This window comes from Pan troglodytes, chromosome 9 (assembly GCF_028858775.2).
Source record: "Pan troglodytes isolate AG18354 chromosome 9, NHGRI_mPanTro3-v2.0_pri, whole genome shotgun sequence".
In the NCBI taxonomy this organism is placed as follows: Eukaryota; Metazoa; Chordata; class Mammalia; order Primates; family Hominidae; genus Pan; species Pan troglodytes.
This window is the reverse complement of record NC_072407.2, coordinates 127820486-127842521: the sequence shown is the minus strand read 5'-3', so window position 1 is coordinate 127842521 and position 22036 is coordinate 127820486. Positions and strand designations below refer to the sequence as shown.

Below are 22036 nucleotides of genomic sequence, written 5' to 3'. Positions count from 1 at the left end.
ATATATATAACATAATATAATACATAATAGGCAGAATATTCCCCCAAACTCTGTTATTCCATACTCCATAAAAATGGTGGTTGCTGATGAATAAAGATGCTGATGGAAAAAACCGGTAATATCTAATGCACTTACATGTGTCAATTAGGAATCTGTGATAGGGAAACATAGCCAAAGGGCTAAAAATATCTTTCCCACACATTTTTCAAAATGTGCTCAAACATAACTTATCCTACATAATTTTTATTGATAATATCAAACCCTAAACATAAATTTCACTGAACTTGTCTAAAATGCGTAAGATTTCCTATGCCTTACCTATAGCTGACCTGGCTGATCAGAGTGGAGGCTTACTGAGAGAGCCTTGGTATTCCCCACAGCACTTAATGCATATGGGTACTCAGCTTGTCAAGCAAATAGGGAGAGACGACCAGATACTTTTCATGAGTGGAAACTACACTAGGAGAATGGTAAATCGGGTACCAGTGCCAGTCTTGACTCAGCCACTCTCTGGGGACCTCAAGAAAGACACTTCCCTCTCCAAGCATCAGCCTCCTCCTCTGCTAGAGTGAGGTGGACTACCTGACCTTCTGGTCCTGCAGTTAGATGGCTATAATTATTGCATGCTTAATTTATGCCAGGCGCTGTGCTAAAAACGTAAATTACTTCATTAAATCCACATGATGACTTTATTCAATGTTTAATGAGTGGTTTCTATAAGCCAGGCACTGTGCTAGGTATTAGGATTTAAGGGTGAACAGATCAACTATGATACATTCCTTTACAGATGCTATCTTTACAGACAAGGATTAACAGACTCAGATTTATTAACTCGCCTAAGACATTCAGTTAGTAAGTGGGAGGCTAGCATTGAAACCACTCAAGACTATAAAGCCTGTCCTCTCCATCACTGTCCCATGCTGCTACCTAATGCTCTATGATTTTATGAAAACATGTCTTTTCTAAATATTTCATCACCATAGTAACCATATCATTGCACAGGAATATCACCTATTACTAAATTAGCACCGGTAGTGCAAGCATTCCCAGTCTTCTCTCAGCCTTCCCTTACCTGTGGGAACAATTCCAAGGCATTAACTCTGCTTAACATTGCCAACACAAATGCCGCTGTCTTTCCTGTTCCAGACTGGCTCTGTGCTATGAGGTTCTGGGGTCTGTAGAAAAGAGAAGACCACTGGGCATAAACTGAATACAAGAGAGTGGACATAAACTGAAAATAAGAAACTAAACATAACCAAGTAGAATACCACTACCCTGGAAACTCACGGATGTGCCAGCATCATAGGGAGAGCCATCTCTTGGATTTTAGATGGCCTATTAAATCCCATTGCATAGATTCCTTTTAGTAACTCTTCCTTTCTGTCAAAAAAAAAAAAAATCAAACACTTACAGATTATAGTTGGTCAGTAGCATCAGAAACACATACCTGAAAGGTGCATTTCTAAATTAAGTCACTTTGCAGCTGAGCTTTAAAACTAGTATTTGGAGATAGATCATTCATACCTCAACTTCCAGACATAAACAATCACGCCTGTAGAGCTGGACCACTAAAATAAGAAGCTACGCCATAAGCCTAGGCGAAGGACAGTGGTAAAGGCCTTAAGTCAAACCTTCTGTTGAACAAAGCAAAAAAGGAAAAACTCATCGCATAAGAAGAATATATCTGCTTGCCAAGAGAGGTATATTTTCTGCCTAAGCAGAAAACTAAGTGACATTTACTGTTTCGTTCCTTTTCACGAACGATATTGACGTTTTTAACAGTAATTTTCAGAGAAGACAAATTTTCATTTAGGTGATTCTTATATTAGTTCTTTCTAGGAGTAGAGGACACAATATTACTCCATCCTTCTGAGGCAATATTTTAAAATGCAGCTTTCCTGAGGGTCTTAAGAAAAATGCCAGAATGAGGATAAATCAAGTGGACTACAACACTTCAACTTTTTTTTTTTTTGAGACGGAGTCTCGCTCTGTCGCCCAGGCTGGGGTGCAGTGGCGCGACCTCAGCTCACTGCAAGCTCCGCCTCCCGGGTTCACGCCATTCTCCTGCCTCAGCCTCCCGAGTAGCTGGGACTACAGGCGCCCGCCACCACGCCTGGCTAATTTTTTGTATTTTTAGTAGAGACGGGGTTTCACTGTGTTAGCCAGGATGGTCTCAATCTCCTGACCTCGTGATCCGCCCCCCTTGGCCTCCCAAAGTGCTGGGCTTATAGGCGTGAGCCACCGCGCCCGGCCAACACTTCAACTTTTAATGACATGCACATTTGTGTGTGCTTAATTGGTAGAGGACTGGTAGCCCATCTTAAATCATGGGTAGGCTTCTTCTACCATTTAGAAAATGTCTGGGAACTAGGATTTTGGATTTTTACCCTTTACATAAGTAGGTTTCAATGCTTTTCTTGTTCTGTAAAAATACATTTTTTAGCGTCAAATGATAAATCCCTAGGGAATGCAAACCCATTTGGGAAAGTTATTCAGTTTAATATCATTTGAAACAAAATATAATCAGGAAAGTAAAAGTTTGTGACTTATCTATAGTGGGTGAAGGAGGATGTCTGGGTCATCAGAATCTGGGTTCTGATATGGAGAGGGGCAATCTGGCTGTGCCTAGCTTAGCTATCTATCCCGCTGAGCACTGCAGGATGAAAATATCTTACTATCAAAAATGTTCTCAATTTGCCAGGCAACTTGAGTATCCTAATGTTCTTCTTTAGAATATCCTTTTTTTTTTTTTTTTTTGAGACGGAGTCTCACTCTGTCACCCAGGCTGGAGTGCAATGGTGTCTCGGCTCACTGCAACCTCTGCCTCCTGGGTTCAGGCGATTCTCCTACCTCAGCCTCCCGAATAGCTGGGATTACAGGTGCACGCCACCATGCCCAGCTACTTTTTGTATTTTTAGTGGAGAGGGGGTTTTCCCATGTCGGCCAGGCTGGTCTCAAGCTCCTGACCCTCGGGCGATCTGCCTTCCTCAGCTCCCAAGTGTTGGGATTATAGGAATGAGCCACTGTGCCTGGCCTGAGCTATATTTTGATTGCATGGAAAATGTACAAATCTCACTTTAATACTGAATATTAAAAATTAACTGGGCGTGGTGGTGCATGCCTGTAGTCCCAGCTACTCGGGAGGCTGAGGCAGGAGAATCGCTTGAACCTGTAAGGTAGAGCAGTGAGCTGAGATCGTATCACTGCACTCCAGCCTGGGGGACAGAGTGAGACTGTCTCAAATAACAAAAACAAAACATTGAATATCAGAAAACAAAGAGGAGATCCTGATGGTTTTTACTATAAGCAGATGCGTTTGTTCTGTGGTTTTCAGCATTTTTCCCATATTAAAAGAGTAAAAATACTCACAGCCGCAGCTCTTCAAATGTCTTTACTGAGTAAAGTGGAGAGCTGGGATCCTTCTGTAAAACTTCTACACGGTGACTGGATTCTACTAAGGATTGATGGATTAACTTGTTTAAGAGTGAATTAGCTGCCAAATCCACTAGAAAAGCAAAAATAAAAAAGAGGACATCAAGCTTCCTGAATGACATCAAATAAGTTGCTCTTTCTCTTTCAGTGGTTGTATACCAAGCAATTGCACCTACGCTCATTTTTCCTCTAAAAGAGGGTTCCAGAAAGAATGATATAGCACTGAGGATTCGTTCTTTATGAGGATTCAGTTTCTTACGCTCTGTTACTTCACCATCCTCTAACTTCAAAGTAGCCTAAGTCCATCTCCATGAGACCAAATCCTTGACAGATGGAAGTTCTGAACCCAATCCCTGCATATTCCATTTCAACTTCCTTTAAATAAATACACCTTACTCCTAATTTAGTGTCTCTCCTGATAGTCACTATAAGAAAACAGAAGCAAAGACAGGCCTTTTCCAATTGAGATTATATTATTCACTCACACTATTAAAGTTACAAACGGAAACAGAATGCTAGTAGATACATGCAAATGAATTCATCTCCTACCTACATCTTCTTCATCATCTTCATTGATGTTATTAATAGAACCATCTGGAAAGGATGGAAGAGAAACAATACAAGTAAAGACAAATGCTGAGCAGAAATGTAAAGCATGCTATTCAATTTTTTCTTCCTGACTCTTCAGTGTCTACTGGCAAGAAGAGTCATTTCATGGAGGAATGGACGAAACGATTGGGAAGGTAATGGAGAGTGTTGAATGTCACAGTAATGAATCTGCGGTGTTTCACTTGGCAGGGACGTGATGAAAGCAAAGCAATACTTTTTAATCATTGAGGTCGCTCTGCTTTGCCCTAACAGCACTCACCTATGTTTCGGACTGCAGTACTCTTAATACCCCAAAGGTTCTTCTGGGGGTGGCTGAGGTTTGAAAACTATTGAGAGACACAAATTTCAACCAATATTAGGATGCAAGCCCTCAAGCAGCCCAGTGCTTCCCTACCACAGGGGCTGGGAGGGATTCAGGGAAGGACACCCGGGTATTGCTTCCTTTGCAATATTAGGTAGCAGCAGATTCCTTTCAAGGTTGGGTTTCCTGTATGAGTTACCCTAAAATTGGAGATTTTCTGTATTCCCTGTACATGCAGTTTCTCTTTCCTAGGCCTCTAGTTTAGAGTTGGGCAGTACTTGGGGCTCACGGCACCAACAAGGGGAGGGTGGCTAGGAAAGTGCTCTGGCAAATGGATGGAAGCGAGGTGAGGCTTAATGGGCAAATGGGCAGAGTAGAAAACTCGGGGTCTAGCTGGGACTACCAGCTGCGTTCCCACCCTGGATTTCCAGGGGTCGTCATTTTTGCCCTTTCTAACCAAAGGTCTTGCCTCTCGTGGGGGTGGGGACGGGGTCTCCCTCTGTGGCCCTCTTCCAAACCCTTCCCGCATCTCCCCTCCAGCATCTGACGCCCCACTTCGAACGCTCGCGGGCTCTCCCTCCCCTCCCAGCCGATCTCCCTCTGCGAGTGGGAGCTCCACCCCCGCGGCTGTGGCCCCCCGGCTCGGTGGCGGTTACGTGGCTGTTCAGCCGCTCGCTCTCCGCCGCCCCTGCGTCGCCTCCCCACAGTAACGACGCCATGGCTGCGATTGCTGCTCCCGCCCCCAGCACGTGCTTCCACCACCGGCGCGAGGCGGTGCTGGCCCCATCCGCTGGCCAATGGGCTTCCTTAGGGGGCAGGCGTCCGCGTCCGCGCCCGCGACCACCGCGGTGCGGCGCGCAGGCGCTGGAAGGCTGGGTGGCGCGCGGAAGGGGCGGAGGGCAGAGAGCGGGGCGAAAGGGCGCGGACCGGAGGGCAGAGGGGGCAGCTTCCGCAGAGTGGAGAGCGCCCCCCGCGCCGCCCCGCGGCCCGCCGCTCACACAGCCCTCCAGGCGGGAGCCCCCCGGACTCCCCGCCGCGCTTTACGCCCCGTGTCGGTTTCCCTGGAAGTTTCCGCCTCCACATCACAAGATGTCAGAAAGGTTAGCGAATTGGTTAGGAAAGTGGAGACAAAATCTGATGAATTTGATATGACGAATGACCTCGAATGCCACAGTTGCGGAAAGGAAGCAGAACTGTTCAAGCTCTAACTGCTGTTCCTGCCCTAGATACCTGTGATGTTCCACATAGGCTTTTTAAAGCTTTTATTCTGAAATGTGGTCTCTTGTTAAAAACATTACCTTTCGGTATAACCTCTACGTCCTACATGCGTTTGCATAATCCGGTATAGATCCCTGGATCCCTGGTACTAATGATTTAATGACCGCTCAATTTGGACGAAAGAACCAAATTCCACCTCCCCCCCACCCCCCAGTTTTCTAATTGTAATTTTGAGATTTTGATCAGCATTTCTGGAATTGGGGGCAAAAATACAAAAACCCACACAAAACTGCAGTCATGATCTCTCCGTGGTGCTGAAGCAACGCTCCCCGCTCTGTTCGGTTACTCTCAGGGCACCTAGTCGTTTGTTTTGAGATTATCATATTCATTTCAGCTTTTAATTTGAATTCTAATAGTAAATGTTTTTGTCTCTCAATGGTAACTTTCTTCTCATTTAACTAGGTATAAAATCGAGCCAAGATCTTCAATCTTTTAGTTTTCGTATAAGGATAGCAGAATTTGAAAAATTACCTTTTTTCTATTATTTTAGCGTAGCACTACAATTCCTCCTTTTATTGCTGTCCTGCCACAGGCCCAGATTCTGCCCTGTGGGTGGAGAAACGGTAGCTGGACTAGAAAACCTGAGGTAGATTCTAGCACCAAGCTCGGTTCTCAGAACTACATTTCCCACAAACTTGGACTACACCTCCCATGAGGGCTCGGGCGCGTGCGCAGAAGACGCACAGTGACAGCTTCCTGTCTCGGAAACGCAGCGCGGCCGGCTGCCGGAAAGTAAGTGTGGGATTTTTGGAATGGGTTACTTTCTGGGTTCCACAGGGGAAGGGACAAATGGACACACTGCTGAACGGTTGTCTGTTGTCTTCTTTTTGCCCTCTTTCACATACTTTGGTCTTTTCAGGAAAGCATTGCCGTATGGAAATGAGACCTCGCTTAAGACCATGTATTTTTCTTTTGTGCCTGGTACTTTCTGGAGCTCTCGGTGGAAACTCGCCGCAGTAGGGTCGTCTTTAATTCCGTTGTGACGGGAGCTTCAGTGGTACTTGTACTGTGGAGTACAAAAGTGCTCTGCTGCCCCACTTAGAATTGGGTGCTCATAAAACAGTAGAAGCTGAGAACCCAGGAGTATGTGGGAGGCTGTGGCAGCAATTTTCAAATTATTTTGGGGATTGCCTTACATACAGACCACGATTGCTTTCTAGTGATCATAGTGCGTGTCTGCTAATCCTTTGGACAGTACTCCCTCTTCTTCCCTTTGGATTAATATAAAGTTTATCAAGAGGAATGCTATTTATGTGTTAACCCACTGGTTCCTGAGATTAGGACTTTTTTTTTTTTTTTTTTTTTTTAAAGACTGTCGCCCAGGCTGAGTGAAGTGGCGTGATCACTGCTCACTGCAGCCTCTACCTCCTGGGCTCAAGCGATCCTTCCACCTCAGCCTCCAACTAGCTGGGACTGCAGGCGTGCGCCATCTTGGCAGCCTAGTTTTTAATTTTTTAATTAACACACGGTCTCGCTGTGTTGCCCAGGTTGGTCTCGAACTCCTGGCTTCGAGCGACCCCCCTCCCCCCCGCCACCACCCCGTCTTGGCCTCTCAAAATGTTGGGATGACAGGCGTGAGCCACGGCGCCTGGCCCAATGTATGGAACATCTGGTGATGGCCGTTTTAGTTTGTAATTGGTGCTTAGGGGACACACGAATTCCCTCTCTGTGGTTACTTCGCAGCCCTGGCCAGGGTGTTACTTTAAACGTCTGCTTGGGAACTCCTGCACTTCACCCTGAATTAGGGTAAGGTGTGCTGGAAAAAGAACTGTAGTGTACCAAGTCCTGTTTTTGCCACAAATCTGCCTTATGACCAACTAGACTCACTCCCTGGCCTAGTTCTTTAGTTAGCACGGGAGTTGAACTTTGGAGACTTTGGTAATGTTGGACTTTGAGATCCAAATAGTCACTGGAGTGTTTTGCATGTTAAAATCACCATGTAATTTTTGACCTCATAAAAAGTCGAGGTATAAATACAAATTACCTTTAATCCCACTACTCAAGTTAGGTTTTGATCTTTCCCTGTGTGTACTGAGATCATCCTGTATAGTTTATGATACATTCATGTCACTTAATTTTCACCTTCCCATATTACTTTCCGAAGATTCCCAATGACTATTTAATATTCTAATGTCTTTAAAGACATTTACTATTCCACTGTTGGTGGACAGTTTGCAGTTTCTACTTTTTTGCGGTGAGTATATCCTACATGTACCTGAGTCGTTGATTACTTCTTTTCCAGACAAATGCCTAACAAATAGAACTGGGTGAATGTGTGAATTATGTGGCTTTAAATGTTACGGGGAAAATGATTTTCGCAGATAGTAACGGTCAAGGTCATTCACCTTTATGTTAGAGCTTTTTCTCTGTGAACAAGCAAACTGTGCTATCATTCTTCTGGCCTCTGGTGTTAAAACTGACAACTTTCAGATTTTAGATGGTCCCCGTTGGGTCAGAAATATCAAGAACAGATAAATTACAATTTAAGGTGAGCAGAATTCCTATTTTGATCTGCACCCAAACAGGCTAGGTTCATATTGGTATTTATGTTTGCATCTGATTCCAGATGTTACTAGTTTGAATTTCTACTGGAGTAGGAATACCCTTCCAAATGATGCATAATTCCTACAAAAATCTCAGGGGCAAATTATAAAAAGAATGGTATTCCAGAAATAACAGCTGGCAGGCAAAATATTAATGAAATAATTCTGAAATAAAACAAGTTTGAATCCTGTATGTTATATGGTACTGTTTTGGGGCATTTGTTAAAAAGTATTTTAAAGCTACTTGGATTTGTTGTACACCTTTAGTAATGAGGCTATCCATGTCGTTAACCTCTCCCATCCTTTAGGACTATGTAAAAGGCAGGTTTTTGTTCCTTCTTTTCAGCTCTCATCATAGCCCAGGTTCAAGATCATCTTAGGCAAGTATTTCATGAAATAATGTTCAAGTTCATGAATTTCCAAAATTCTTTAATTGGTAAGTGTAATGCCCAGCAACTTAAAAAACACACATTGAAGCACAGCAACTCATACTGATAGGTAAAAAAAGTTACAGGACACAAAGGGCCCTTACTAATTTGACAAAATAGAAAGACCAGGTCTGTTGTTCTTTCTCTGATATGATTTATCTTGCAATTGCTGGATTTGAGTGGCAATTTGGAAGTATCATCTGATACCAATGTGATATATAGCTAGGAAAGACCAATGATAGGTGAAGTCCTTACCATAAAATGTTTCGAAGAGCTTTTCAAGACAGTTGTTTCTATTTAAAAGGGAAGATATAAAGAGCTAGGTTATCTCAAACAATCCTGTGAAAGAAGTTTAAAAAGATTTAAGAAGGAGAAAGAGGGAAGGGAAGCTTCCTGGGTATGACACCATTTGCAAGGTCACAACGAACACCCCAACGGAGTGCAGACCTTTTCTTCTCTGTTGGTACTAGATAATTGTTTGGGACATATATATGCTGAGGTTTGGATTGGGGTTCTGCTCGACAAAGCATCTGCTCTCGGACACCCCAGCGTAATTCCTTCCTATGATCTTCACCAGGTAAACGTATTGAGTCCCAGTCCCGTTTGTACTCAAAATACCGGGCTACCCGGTCTGTCTTGCCCCGGTTTCGGCTTAACTGGTCCAGCTTTGGGAGAATAAAGGACTTAGGTCTGCTGGCAACAATCAGGTCTTGTTCGTAAGCTGGAGAGCCCATTCCTTCTCTTTGTAGAGAGCAAATGAGCTGATCTTGAGAAATTCCTTGGTATTCATGTGGTAGGTTAAATTTTTGTGAAACATCAAATGAAGATTCCTTGTCTTCCTGGAACTGTACATTCATCAGCCTTTGTCTTAAGTCCCAGAGATCCTGATCATTTTCTGTACCAGATTCTGATTCACTGATAATCGACTCATCTGTTACTAATACTTCCCCATCTGGCTTTCTGCGCAGCACCTTTCTCTTCAAAGGCTTTCGGAGTCTTTGGGAGGCCTCAGAGACTGTTTCTGAAGGGACATTACTTTCTACATGTGGGTACTGTAGTTGCACAGGAAGAGCAGGTCGCTTCCCTGGGGCTACTGAAGCTTTACTGTAGGGATCATATTGGATAGATTGGGCTTCTCTCCTGACATCTCCTTCACCCTGCCCTGCACAGATGTGGGTAAAAGCTGTAGCAGCTGCCAACATTCGTTCTTCTGGATCCATATTAGCCCATATTTGTCCATCAGGTAGAAGTTCTTCCATTGCTTCCCCTACACTGTAGGACCTTCTGCAAGAGATAACATTGGTCAGTTTTCTGATAATAAATTCCCAGCTCATAAATTGCTCATTCCCTTATCTCCCTTTTATAGCAGTCAAATGGAGAAAGAATGGCTAAGGCCATCATAAATTCAATACAGGGTAGTATCAGAACAGTTTAGAGGGGCATTAACTCAGTTCTAGGGAATCTATTACCTGCTTTCATTTCCACTCTTACTCCTGCTTTCTACTGTCTTGCCACCTTCAGGTCCTAAAACAGGACAGTATAGTTCTGGCATAAGAAAAGCTTGAAACTACATGATATGGGGCATACTGCTTAATGTACATTATGTAACAGGTACTTAGGGAGTACTTTATGTGCCTGCCATTGTTCTATGTACTTTACATTTATTAATTCATGTAATTTTCAGCTGTGGGATTATCTGCTTTTCACAGATGAATAACATGAGGCACAGGGAAGTTAAATAACTTGCCCAAGGTTACTCAGCTAGTAAGTAGTGGAGCTGAAATTCTAACTCAAGCAGTTTGGCTTCAGACTGAGTCCCTGCTTTTAACCATAAAAGAGTGATTTGATCTTAAAAAAAAAAAAATCACAAAAGCAGTGTTGTGTTCTCTCACACACATATAATGTGTATATACGTGCATACGTATAATTTCTATGCTTTAATAATTTTTTTTTTGAGATGGAGTCTTGCTGTCACCTAGGCTGGAGTGCAGTGGCACGATCTCGGCTCATTGCAACCTCCACTTCCTGGGTTCAAGCGATTATCCTGTCTAAGACTCCGGAGTAACTGGACTACTACAGGTGTGGGCCACCACGCCTGGCTAATTTTTGAATTTTTAGTAGAGATGGGGTTTTACCATGTTAGCCAGGCTGGTCTCAAACTCCTGACCTCAGGCAACCCGCCCGCCTCGGCCTCCCATTACAGGGGTGAGCCACCGTGCCCAGCTGTCTTGGTAGTTTTAATGCATCTTCAGTTGCCAGCTAAATCTGTTTATTCTGGTGTCTGAAATAACTTGGTATCCACATCAATCAGCCACATACCCAATGCTAGTTTCCTGACTGGATCTGAGATAGGTATCTACTGTCCACTATTTCCTGTGTCCCCACTATTTTTCTTTTTAAACTGAAAAACTAATACATGCACATGATAATTTTAAGCAAGGATTTTCCCTCCCCCACCAAGTTTTACTCTCAAAGGCAATTTCTTACGATTTATGTAGAAATTTTCCATATTCACATGTACATTTTTTTTTTAATACCGTAAAGGACAATACTACACAACTCTTCTGAACCTTAAAGATAATCTTGGTTATCCAGCTATATCAGCACAGGCCGACATTCTTCATTTTATGTTGCGTGGAATTCCAATGTATGAATGTATCATAAATTTAGTCAGCCATTCCGTTACTGGTGTAATTTAGGTTTATAGGTTTACTGATGCTAACACGAGTATCTTGCAAGTTTTTATCTATTTGTGCAAGCATATGAATGGATTAAATTTCTAGACATGGGAGAGGTGGGCCAAAAGGTATGTGTATATTCAATTTTGACAGCTGTTGCCAAAATGTTTACCTCCAAAGAAGCTGTACTGACCATACATTAATAGAGCTTGTGTCTCTATTCCCTCTCCAAAGTGGTATACTATCAAACTTTGTCTTTGCAGTCACTTCCTTGAAAAATAGTTCATATCCTTTTGCATTTATCTCAGCTGAGTAAAATTGAGCATTTAAAATTAAAAAAAAAATTTTATAAGCTTTTTTCTTTTTGTTTGAAATGCTTGGTCTTTGCCCATTTGACTCTCAGGTTGCTGGATTTTTTTTTTTTACTTTTTCATTAAAACTGATGTATATATTCATGAAATATATATTAAGGAAGGTCGCACTTTACCATCACTTATTTTTTTCTTCTCAGTTTGTCATTTGCCTTTTATTTTTTGCTGGCAGAAGTTTTTCCTTTTAGGTCACATCTTTTTCTAGTGTCTGGGTTTCTAGACTGTTTTGCTTAGAAATGCCTTTCCTACTCCAGAATTTCAGAAAAAAGTTATTCCATGTTTTCTTCTAGTACTTTCAGTTTCATTTTTTACAATTTAAACTTTTAATCTATTATAGATACAGAAACTCATAGTAAAAAACTAAGCTACCTACACTTAGATAACATGGCCTTAGAACAGATGTGGAGATGGTCTTCTCTAACTAAAGTAACCATCAGTCACAGATTGTCTAGGACCATCCCAATTTTAAGGATGTAGTACAGTTGTCCTCAGATTATTGAAATATTACAGGAATTTCTACACTGACATCTACATTACATCAGACTGACTTTTTAAACTATTAGAGGCACAGAAATCTTTTATCAAAATATGCATTTAATTCAGCTTTAGAAAGGGGTCAGAGTGCTTAATTACCTTTTTTTCTCCCATCAAAATTGCTTAAAGTGAGAAAATCTTGTCTCTAGCTTCTACTTCCAATGTGAAATACAACCATCGGTAAGCTTCTTCAGTTAGGCTAGCTTCTATTGCACCAGCTAATATTCATCTAATGAATATTAGATGATGGAGCATACAAGTCATTTATTTGAGATAATGGAAAGCAATAGAAACTCAGAGCAGATAAAAGTAGCCCATATAAAGAAATCTTATGACTAGCAAATTGAACAAATACAGTGAGAAATCAAATGGAAATGTTTTAGAGAAAAAAATCTGTAACATCAGTCCTCAATCAATTCAGTGAAGATAGAGAAATGAAATCTATAGACATTCTCCCTGAATTTTGACTGCTTTAATGAAACCTTAATAATGACAACTGAATAACAAACAGTTCTTTCCCTCTGTGAACTGGCCAGACAGGATGGAAAAGAATGCTATCTGTGGATGATCAACCCACAATAAAGCTAATGCTTGTATCCCTGGAAAAGCAAAAGTATATTCTTTGGGCATTAAATTAAATCTTATATACCATTAGAACATCATCAAAGGAACTAGCATTGAAACTGTTGTATCCCTTTGCTCTCTTTTCAGACAGGGCAGACCTGTATGATTCGTTTATTCCTGGGGTTGTCATATCATGGCTGATAATGACACAGACAGAAACCAGACTGAGAAGCTCCTAAAAAGAGTACGAGAACTGGAGCAAGAGGTGCAAAGACTTAAAAAGGAACAGGCCAAAAATAAGGAGGACTCAAACATTAGAGAAAATTCATCAGGAGCTGGAAAAACTAAGCGTGCATTTGATTTCAGTGCTCATGGCCGAAGACACGTAGCCCTAAGAATAGCCTATATGGGCTGGGGATACCAGGGCTTTGCTAGTCAGGAAAACACAAATAATACCATTGAAGAGAAACTGTTTGAAGCTCTAACCAAGACTCGACTAGTAGAAAGCAGACAGACATCCAACTATCATCGATGTGGGAGAACAGATAAAGGAGTTAGTGCCTTTGGACAGGTAAGGGCCAATACACTGTTTCTCAAAGCAAGCAATACTAGGATATTCTAGGTAGACACACTGAGTACTGAGATTATTTGTGTCTCTAAAACCCAGTATCTTTGTCTAACTCCACAGGTGATCTCACTTGACCTTCGCTCTCATTTTCCAAGGGGCAGGGATTCCGAGGACTTTAATGTAAAAGAGGAGGCTAATGCTGCTGCTGAAGAGATCCGTTATACCCACATTCTCAATCGGGTACTCCCTCCAGACATCCGTATATTGGCCTGGGCCCCTGTAGAACCAAGCTTCAGTGCTAGGTTCAGCTGTCTTGAGCGGACTTACCGCTATTTTTTCCCTCGTGCTGATTTAGATATTGTAACCATGGATTATGCAGCTCAGAAGTATGTTGGCACCCATGATTTCAGGAACTTGTGTAAAATGGATGTAGCCAACGGTGTGATTAATTTTCAGAGGACTATTCTATCTGCTCAAGTACAGCTAGTGGGCCAGAGCCCAGGTGAGGGGAGATGGCAAGAACCTTTCCAGTTATGTCAGTTTGAAGTGACTGGCCAGGCATTCCTTTATCATCAAGTCCGATGTATGATGGCTATCCTCTTTCTGATTGGCCAAGGAATGGAGAAGCCAGAGATTATTGATGAGCTGCTGAATATAGAGAAAAATCCCCAAAAGCCTCAATATAGGTGAGTTAAAAATAAAAAATAAATGGCACATGCCTGTAGTCCCAGCTACTCAGGACGCTTGAGGCACAAGAATTGCTTGAAGCCAGGAGGCGGAGGTTGCACTGAGCTGAGATTGGACCACTGCATTCCAGCATGGGTGACAGAGGGAGACTGTCTTAAAAAAAAAAAAAAAAGAAATAGCATATCCTCCTCTCCACCGTAACTGTCTAAATAACGAAGTCACTGATTCTGCCTTCATGAAGCTTTACTCTGAATTGTAGAATGTTATGAACATGTAAGAGGGAGCAGTATATTTTAATTTCCTCTCATTGTTCTATCCCATGAGTAAAGAGGCAGGTGTTTTGACCAGCCTCCTTAAGTAAAAAGACATTAATTTCTACATCTTTGTTGTTTCTGAATTTGTGTTAAGAGGTATTACTGTTAGGATGTGGTAAAATTAAAATGAACAAACTATTCATATTAAATCTTGCTTGCTTTATATCACTGAGTAGTCATCCTACTGTACTTCTGAATTTTTCCTAATTTCCTATTTCCAAAATGGTAGGAAAGAAAGAATAGTCAAGATTTTTCTTTTGAGAACAGGCTGAGATAGATACCAATAATTTTACTCATACTATACAAAATTGCAATGCCATTAACAAATTTGGAAAAAATAACAGCTGTTTTTAATTTTATAGCAGTATGATGGAGCCATGTCTTGTTAGCACTGACATTTACCTTACATAGATCAGGTTGATCTATGATTTGTTGCATTTTTCATTATTGTAATAAAGGTGTTCAAGGTTAGGGATGGTGAGATATTTTCTCAGCTATTAGTCAATATTAACATCAATGGTGGCCCCCTACCTGGCTCCCTTAACGCAACTAACCCTTAGTTTTTAAAGAACTGTTAGATGGATGTTATGTATTCTCAAACTTTCTTTTCTCTTTTTCTCTAGTATGGCTGTAGAATTTCCTCTAGTCTTATATGACTGTAAGTTTGAAAATGTCAAGTGGATCTATGACCAGGAGGCTCAGGAGTTCAATATTACCCACCTACAACAGCTGTGGGCTAATCATGCTGTCAAAACTCACATGTTGTATAGTATGCTACAAGGACTGGACACTGTTCCAGTACCCTGTGGAATAGGACCAAAGATGGATGGAATGACAGAATGGGGAAATGTTAAGCCCTCTGTCATAAAGCAGACCAGTGCCTTTGTAGAAGGAGTGAAGATGCGCACATATAAGCCCCTCATGAACCGTCCTAAATGCCAAGGACTGGAATCCCGGATCCAGCATTTTGTACGTAGGGGACGAATTGAGCACCCACATTTATTCCATGAGGAAGAAACAAAAGCCAAAAGGGACTGTAATGACACACTAGAGGAAGAGAATACTAATTTGGAGACACCAACGAAGAGGGTCTGTGTTGACACAGAAATTAAAAGCATCATTTAACCATAGACAATTTGCCAGGATCTAGGAACCACCTAATGGTAGGTGGACAGAAAAGGAAAAAAAAAAAAATTTACTTGCAAGTACTAGGAATTCAGATGATCAGCTCTTAAAAAAAAAAAAAAAGCAAAAAGACTAAAGCCCTATTAAGGAAGTTATTGCTTTAATAAGAAATTTCAAATATTCTCTTATCCCGGTCCAAAAGGATTCAGCGATTAAAGAAGCAAAAAGCAGTCGTAAAATGGAGATGTATTTATATACACCTGGAAACCTGTGCCTTGTATTCAAATTCATTAAAGCCTAATCCTGCAAGTATCTGATTTGTTGTGTTTTTCTCTCCAAAGCAGATAAGATATTCACTACTCATCTGAATTTTCATAAAGTGCTGCATCTGAGTGTCTTATTTTCTAAGACAGAATTTAAGAATATTAAATTCATTTAATTAAAGATTGGATAAATTGGTTTAATGCCAGGCACAAAGTTACCTACCTGGAATAAAGCACAGTACCTTATCTTACAAAGCATATAAATCTAGTGCAGAGGTTGGTAAATGTTTTCTGTGAAGGATTAATGAGTAAATGTTTTAGGCTGTGTCAACAACAAATGGCCTCTATTGCATACATGTTTTTACAATCCTTTACAAATCTAAAAAGCACTCTTAGTTCATGGGCCATGGTGTTTGCCAAGCCTTGGGCTAGTGACTATAGGCAAGTTCTTATAGAGGAGATATTAAAGCTAAATCTTGCAGAACAAGTGGGAGCCAGTTAAAATGAGGATAAAGAACCACTTTAAATGTGTCTAAGGCAGAAGATCCAGTTTGTATAAAGGGTTAGAGATGACAACATATGCATTCAGGCAGCTGAATTCTTTAGTACGGCTTGAGAGTGACAAGAACATAGTTTAAAAAGGTAAGCAAAGGTCACATTTGTAGAGCAAAGACATTCCTTAAAAAGCTTAGATTTTGCAGGGCCACTGAAAAAATTTACATGCCCGATAGAATTGTGTGGCAAAAATATTGCTCTGAGTATTCTGTGGATGGGAAGAGGGCAAGATTGGAGGCACTGTGACCAATTAGGGGGCTGCTGGAGTAATGGAGGCAATAGATGATGAAAATGGCCTAGAAGAGATTTTTAGTGAGGCAAATGGACAGAAGTAGATGAATTTAAGATTAAGAAAGTAGAAACAACAGGACTCAGTGAATAAATATGCTGTTCAAAACTAGGGAGGCTTTCTGGATAACTCCTAAGTTTCAGATGTGAGCAAAATGAGTGGCTGGTAGTACCACACTGAGAGAGGAAAAATGAGATGGGGCTTTGCTTGTTCTCAAAGTTAATAAGTGATCCTCAAAATATTACTTGTGAACACCAGTATTTATTCAAAAGAACTCAGAGTTGTCTTAAATACATTATCCTTTGCAACCATAAAAATAATAAACATCAAAGTTTGAACTCAGACCTTCTTCCTCAATAATAATTTTCATTACTAAAGCGAGTGTTCACCACATTTGGAGTTTTTACAAATGCCACCTCAGAGAATGAGTAATTTTGCAAACTTACATTTGAAGGCTTCTTGTTTATTTTACCTATGATGACTGTCTTGACTTATGTAGTCACTAAATTCTTACTCTTCTAGATTGGATAGTATAATCTAGTCAACCTTGAAAGATTTTACTTAAGATCTAAGACCCTGATCCTCTAATTTACAATTCTACCATGTTTATGAGATCCAAAGTTTTACTTACCAACCAATAATTAGTTTTTTCCTACCCATGTTCAAGACTTCAGGTATACAAATATGTTTTCTATCCTCAAGCTGCTAGTGCAAATAACACATGGGACAATTAAAAACAATACTAATATATAAATCATAAACTAATGCTGCATAATTGCTACAGAAGGGGGGTGGACCACAGAAATAGACTTCACTGAAACAGTTCCAGATTTAGGAAGTAAAATAGCATACAAAAGGTGAGGTGACCCTGTAGTACTAAAAAGTACATTATAATAGCTGTTATATCCTAGCAGACAGGGAACCAGAAAATACCCTATTTTAGAGATGGGGAATTAGTGGTACAAATTACTTAAGATTTATTCAAAATTGCCCATTGTATGATCCAAGTCTTCTGGATTTGAATCATTATCACTGCTTTTTGGGACCCAGTCCGTCAACACTTCATTATGTCCTGAGTATTCTTAAAATATAATTACTTTGGCCTTTAATTTTGATTTAAAGATCCTCTTTTTCATGTAATCAATGATCATGGTGGAATAACTTAAATATGTAAGTGCAAACCAAAGTTTTTTTTTTTTTTTTTTCAATTTCTTACCTTATTCCAATGTATCTTGATTGGTATTTACATTCAAGTAAAAAAAAAAAAAAACCTAGAAAAGAAGAATAGAGTTTTAAAAAATTAACTCTGAAGCAGTGATACATGGAACAAAATGCACTAACCATAAGTCATTGTTAGGATACTGTGTAGAAGCAAAGGAATCAGAAGATCAGGGTCTTAGATCTTAAGTAAAATCCCTTCAAGTCTGGCTAGATTATATTATCCAATCTAGAAGAGTAAGAATTTAGTGACTACATTTTTGGTAGTTGCCATAGAAAAAGTCAAGACAGTCATCACAGGTGGAACAAATGGGAAGCCCCCAAATGCAACTTTGCAAAAGTACTTGCTCTCTTAGACAGCATTTGTACAAATCCGAAGTCTCTGACCCATGGTAAGGACTAAATAAATGTTAGAATAAAGGAACTATTTAGGTTGTGAAATTTAAATGACACTTTTTATATATTTATACATAAATAACGATTTGTGAGACTCTGGGCTAGGAGGATTTTTGGCAGTAAAGCCAAGAGTTAGTTTTTTTTTTTAATGGCATGTGTCCTACTATACAGTGATTAATGTGTTATTTCCTCTGCATTTCAACTGTGTCACACTCCTATTTTTTTCCTTGAACATATGAAGATGATGTTTGCAAACAATAAATAGAAACTTTAATAAGGTCCATAGGTAACTGTCAGTTCCTTCTCTTTCTAATATAAAAGATCGAACAATCCTTTCTCTTTAGAGGGAAACTTTCACAAAAAAGCTAGAGCAACTTGTATTCTGTAAACACAGACAACATTGACCGAAATACCTAACCATATCTTCTCTTCAAAAATCTTAGTGACTCAGCATCCTAGGGTTAGCTAGTTACAATCAAAAGGATTTCAAGGGTAGAAGGGGCAAAGACTTTAAAATGAGATAAAGGGACTGGGTCAGTAGACTGCTACAGGGAGGCTATTGCAGAGTTCTAACAAATTTCTCCACCTCTGGGGAGGTAAGCAAGCAGCTTAAAGAATCATAGTATTAAAACAAAACAAAACATCCTACCACAAAGGCAAACAATACCATAATGAAGGCAAAAGAGACAACAAACTGGGAGAAATACTTGCAACACGTTTAAAAATCAGTAATTTGAATTCCTCTTAGAAAGCTATTAAAGGGTACACATATCAGTAAGATAAGGGAGAAAAGACAGATGCTTTACCAAACAAATAATAACTAATAAACAGGCTGGGCGCAGTGGCTCATGCCTGTAATTCCAGCACTTTGGAGGCTGAGGTGGGAGGATCGCTTGAGGCTGTGAAGGAGTTCAAGACCAGCCTGTGCAACACAGCAAGACCCCCATCTCTCAAAAAAAAAGAAAAAAGATTAGCTAGGCGTGGTGGCATAAACCTGTAGTCTCAGTACTATGGGGGCTGAAGCAAGAGGACCGCTTGAACCCTGGAGTTTGAGGCTGCATTGAGCTATGATCTGGCCACTGCACTCCAGCCTGGGCACAAAGCCAACGTCTGTTTCTAAACAGCAACAAAAATTAATAAACAGAAAACATGTTCAATTTCAGTAATGTGTATAAAAGCATTAAGACATCATTTCAGATTGATAAGATTTTTTCAGTACCCAGTGCTGGCAAGTGTGTGAAGAAATAAAAACAAGCATCCTTATTATGCCCTGTGTGTTGGGGATAATCCGTTTTTCCAGAGGGCAGTTTGGCATTATTACTATTGTTGTTGTTTTTTGAGACGAGTCTCTCTCTGTCGCCCAGGCTGGAGTGCGGTGGCCTGATCTCGGCTCACCGCAACCTCTGCCTCTCAGGTTCAAGCGATTCTCCTGCCTCAGCCTCCCGAGTAGCTGGGATTACAGGCACCTGCCACCACGCCCGGCTAATTTTTCTTCTATTTTTAGTAGAGACGTGGTTTCACCATGTTGGCCAGGCTGGTTTCAAACTCCCAATCTCAAGTGATCCGCCCGCCTCCGCCTCCCAAAGTGCTTGGGATTACAGGTGTGAGCCACCGCGCCCGGCCCAGTTTGGCATTATGAATCAGAATTTAAACTGTACCACAACTTCTAAGTCATAATCCACTTCCAGGAATTTATTCCAAGGACATAAATTGGACAAGAATGCAAACATGTATACATACAAGTGACCACTACCATACCATTTTATGATTATGAAGAGACTGGAAACAAATGTACATTAGTAGGGGACTGGTTAAATAATATATGATACAATACAGCCATAGCAAGAAACGCCACGCATCCATTAAAAATGTAATGCATATCGACACTGACAGAGAAATGTGTTCCCAATTTATTACTGACTCAATAATGTATAATCTGCTTAACTGACGTTCTTTTAAATTAACATACTTTATTATATTCATAACATGCAATTATTTAAAACACATTTTATAAGGAAATCACATAAATATAAGGTATATATTATGAATATATCTGAAGTAAACCTAAATGTGAACAGTGTTTTCTTTGATGGTTATCTGTGACTGATGAAATTTCGAGTATTTTCTTTCTTCTTTATACGTACTAAATGTTGCTCGGATTGCTAAAAACATGTACATACTATGTTTGCATTCTTGTCTGATTTATGTCCTTGGAATAAATTCCTGGAATTGGATTATGACTTAGAAGTTATGGTACTACTTGAATTCTGATTTATGTTTTTCTTTTCTTTTTTTTTTTTTTTAGACAGAGTCTTGCTCGGTCGCCCAGGCTGGAGTGCAGTGGCGCGATCTCGGCTCACTGCAACCTCTCCCTCCCGGGTTCAAGAGATTCTCCTGTCTCGGCCTCCCGAAGAGCTGGGACTACAGGCGCCCGCCACCAAGCCCGGCCAATTTTTGTATTTTTAGTAGAGACGGGGTTTCACCATATTGGTCGGGCTGGTCTCGAACTCCTGACCTCACGTGATCCGCCCACCTCGGCCTCCCAAAGTGCTGGGGTAACAGGCGTGAGCCACCGCGCCCGGCCTGAATTCTGATTTATAATGCCAAACTGCCCTCTCGAAAAACAGATTATCCCCAGCACACAGGCCATAAAGGTGCTTGCTTTCATTTCTTCACTCTCTCAGCAGCATGGGGTACTGAAAAATCTTACCAATCTAAAAAGATATCTTAATGTTTTTCTTTGCCTGCTTAGTGAGATTGTATACTGTTTAGAATAAAAAAGATTTATTTCCATCTCGGGGTGGACAAACACCTTGGACGGTTCCATGATGCAGTCCACAAAAGGTGCAGCTAGAAGGCGACAAGACGCGCTCCGCCTTTCAACGGCAAAGCTCGCAGTCGCCCCGCCTGGCCGTGGGCGTGGCTTGGACCCAGGTCGCTAGCGGCCTTCGGGACTCCCCTCCAGCCCTGGGGCCGCCCCGGCCTCCGCCTGGTCCCAGGGGCGCGGCCCAGGAGCTCAGAAAGGCCACCGTGGCAAAGACCGCGGCGGCGGCCAGCGCACACCGTGACCTCCAGGGGCTGCGGCCCGCCGTGCACATCGCCTGTAGCTCACGCTGCCCCGGCCGCCTCCCTCAGGAACGCAGACGTTGGGGACGGCTCGCCAGGCAGGACCTGGAATCCACGGAGGGAAGCTGCCACTCTGCACCGTCCCGACGGTGGGAAAAGGAGCGAGGGCTCCAGCCGCAGTGGGCCGGCAGCCACCAGGTCCCCGCGTCCCTCCGCTTCCGGCCTTCACCCGGCTTACCCGCGTCGCGGAAGTCCGCTCTCTGCACCGCGTCCTGCCAGTCGCCAGCAGAGCACCGCAGATTCTGTTAGCTTTCGCGTAACCTGCGCAGGCGCACTGCCGGCCCACGCGCCGAGCCTGCGGTTAACCGCCGACCGCTGAGGTTTAAATCCAGAGAGCGAACCGGCACCCTTGGCCCGGTCCGCCCTCCCTCTTATTGGTCCTGAGGGTAAACGTCCTCCAAGTCTGTATCCTGATTGGCGCACATTTTGTCTGGGCCTTCTCCGCCGGCGGGAGCATGCCCGGGATTTCCAATGCGGACTTAAAAATATCCGAGCCCGCCTAGCTGAGGCGCGCAGGCAGCAGCCGTTGCTGCGACGCCGCTGGTGTACTAAATCTGGAGGGGAGGTTGGGCCCTCGAAGAGAAGGAGAAGACCCTCAAACCTTGGCTAACGGCGACATAGCTGGCTTTTTGGAGAGGCCGCCTAACGTTCTGCCACTTCATTGGAATCAGCCTCCGCCCTTCTCAGCTGGCTGCTGCAGGGCCAGTGGTGCCGGGAGACGAGGGCGGGCGCTCAGGGACGGTTCGAACAGTCTGGG

The 22036-nt window shown here is 41.9% G+C and overlaps 4 protein-coding genes across 13 annotated transcripts in view; 2 read left to right on the top strand and 2 right to left on the bottom strand.

The window, feature by feature from the left end:
• Positions 1-6281, bottom strand: part of DDX25 (DEAD-box helicase 25) — a 19828-nt gene extending 13547 nt beyond the window's left edge. The window contains exons 1-6 of one of the 4 annotated variants that reach the window (XM_009424379.5): positions 6092-6281; positions 4301-4367; positions 3982-4026; positions 3370-3505; positions 1288-1380; positions 1073-1175 (exon numbers count right to left, since the gene is read on the bottom strand). In XM_009424379.5, coding sequence (XP_009422654.1) covers positions 1073-1175; positions 1288-1349 — 165 coding nt within the window. In that variant the 5' untranslated portion in view covers positions 1350-1380; positions 3370-3505; positions 3982-4026; positions 4301-4367; positions 6092-6281. 4 annotated transcript variants of the gene reach the window in all.
• On the top strand, positions 5202-15744 carry PUS3 (pseudouridine synthase 3). 3 transcript variants are annotated; one of them, XM_063783489.1, is made up of 6 exons: positions 5244-5442; positions 6153-6352; positions 8510-8547; positions 12890-13309; positions 13427-13992; positions 14931-15744. In XM_063783489.1, exons 4-6 carry the CDS (start codon positions 12932-12934, stop codon positions 15430-15432), a joined length of 1446 nt encoding a protein of 481 aa, XP_063639559.1. In that variant the 5' UTR covers positions 5244-5442; positions 6153-6352; positions 8510-8547; positions 12890-12931; the 3' UTR covers positions 15433-15744. The 3 variants fall into 3 exon arrangements, with proteins under 3 accessions (XP_001148378.1, XP_063639559.1, XP_063639558.1); XM_001148378.5 differs by lacking the exon at positions 8510-8547 and having other exon boundaries at positions 5202-5442; positions 12886-13309; XM_063783488.1 differs by lacking the exon at positions 5244-5442 and having other exon boundaries at positions 6311-6352; positions 8510-8599; positions 12886-13309.
• Positions 8576-22033, bottom strand: HYLS1 (HYLS1 centriolar and ciliogenesis associated). 3 transcript variants are annotated; one of them, XM_016922247.4, is made up of 4 exons: positions 21458-21552; positions 17756-17810; positions 10061-10115; positions 8576-9875 (listed from the first exon to the last, which is right to left on the bottom strand). In XM_016922247.4, the coding sequence occupies exon 4, from the start codon at positions 9848-9850 to the stop codon at positions 8954-8956; it is 897 nt and encodes a 298-aa protein (XP_016777736.1). In that variant the 5' UTR covers positions 9851-9875; positions 10061-10115; positions 17756-17810; positions 21458-21552; the 3' UTR covers positions 8576-8953. The 3 variants fall into 3 exon arrangements, with proteins under 3 accessions (XP_016777736.1, XP_016777735.1, XP_001148639.3); XM_016922246.4 differs by lacking the exon at positions 10061-10115 and having other exon boundaries at positions 21458-22033; XM_001148639.7 differs by lacking the exons at positions 10061-10115; positions 17756-17810 and having other exon boundaries at positions 21458-21541.
• PATE2 (prostate and testis expressed 2) overlaps positions 21742-22036 on the top strand; it is a 197119-nt gene continuing 196824 nt past the window's right edge. For 2 of the 3 annotated variants that reach the window (XR_010147340.1, XR_010147339.1), the window contains exon 1: positions 21948-22036. The gene's annotated coding sequence lies outside the window, so the exon portion shown is untranslated. The other variant, XM_054661708.2, reaches the window with a different exon arrangement.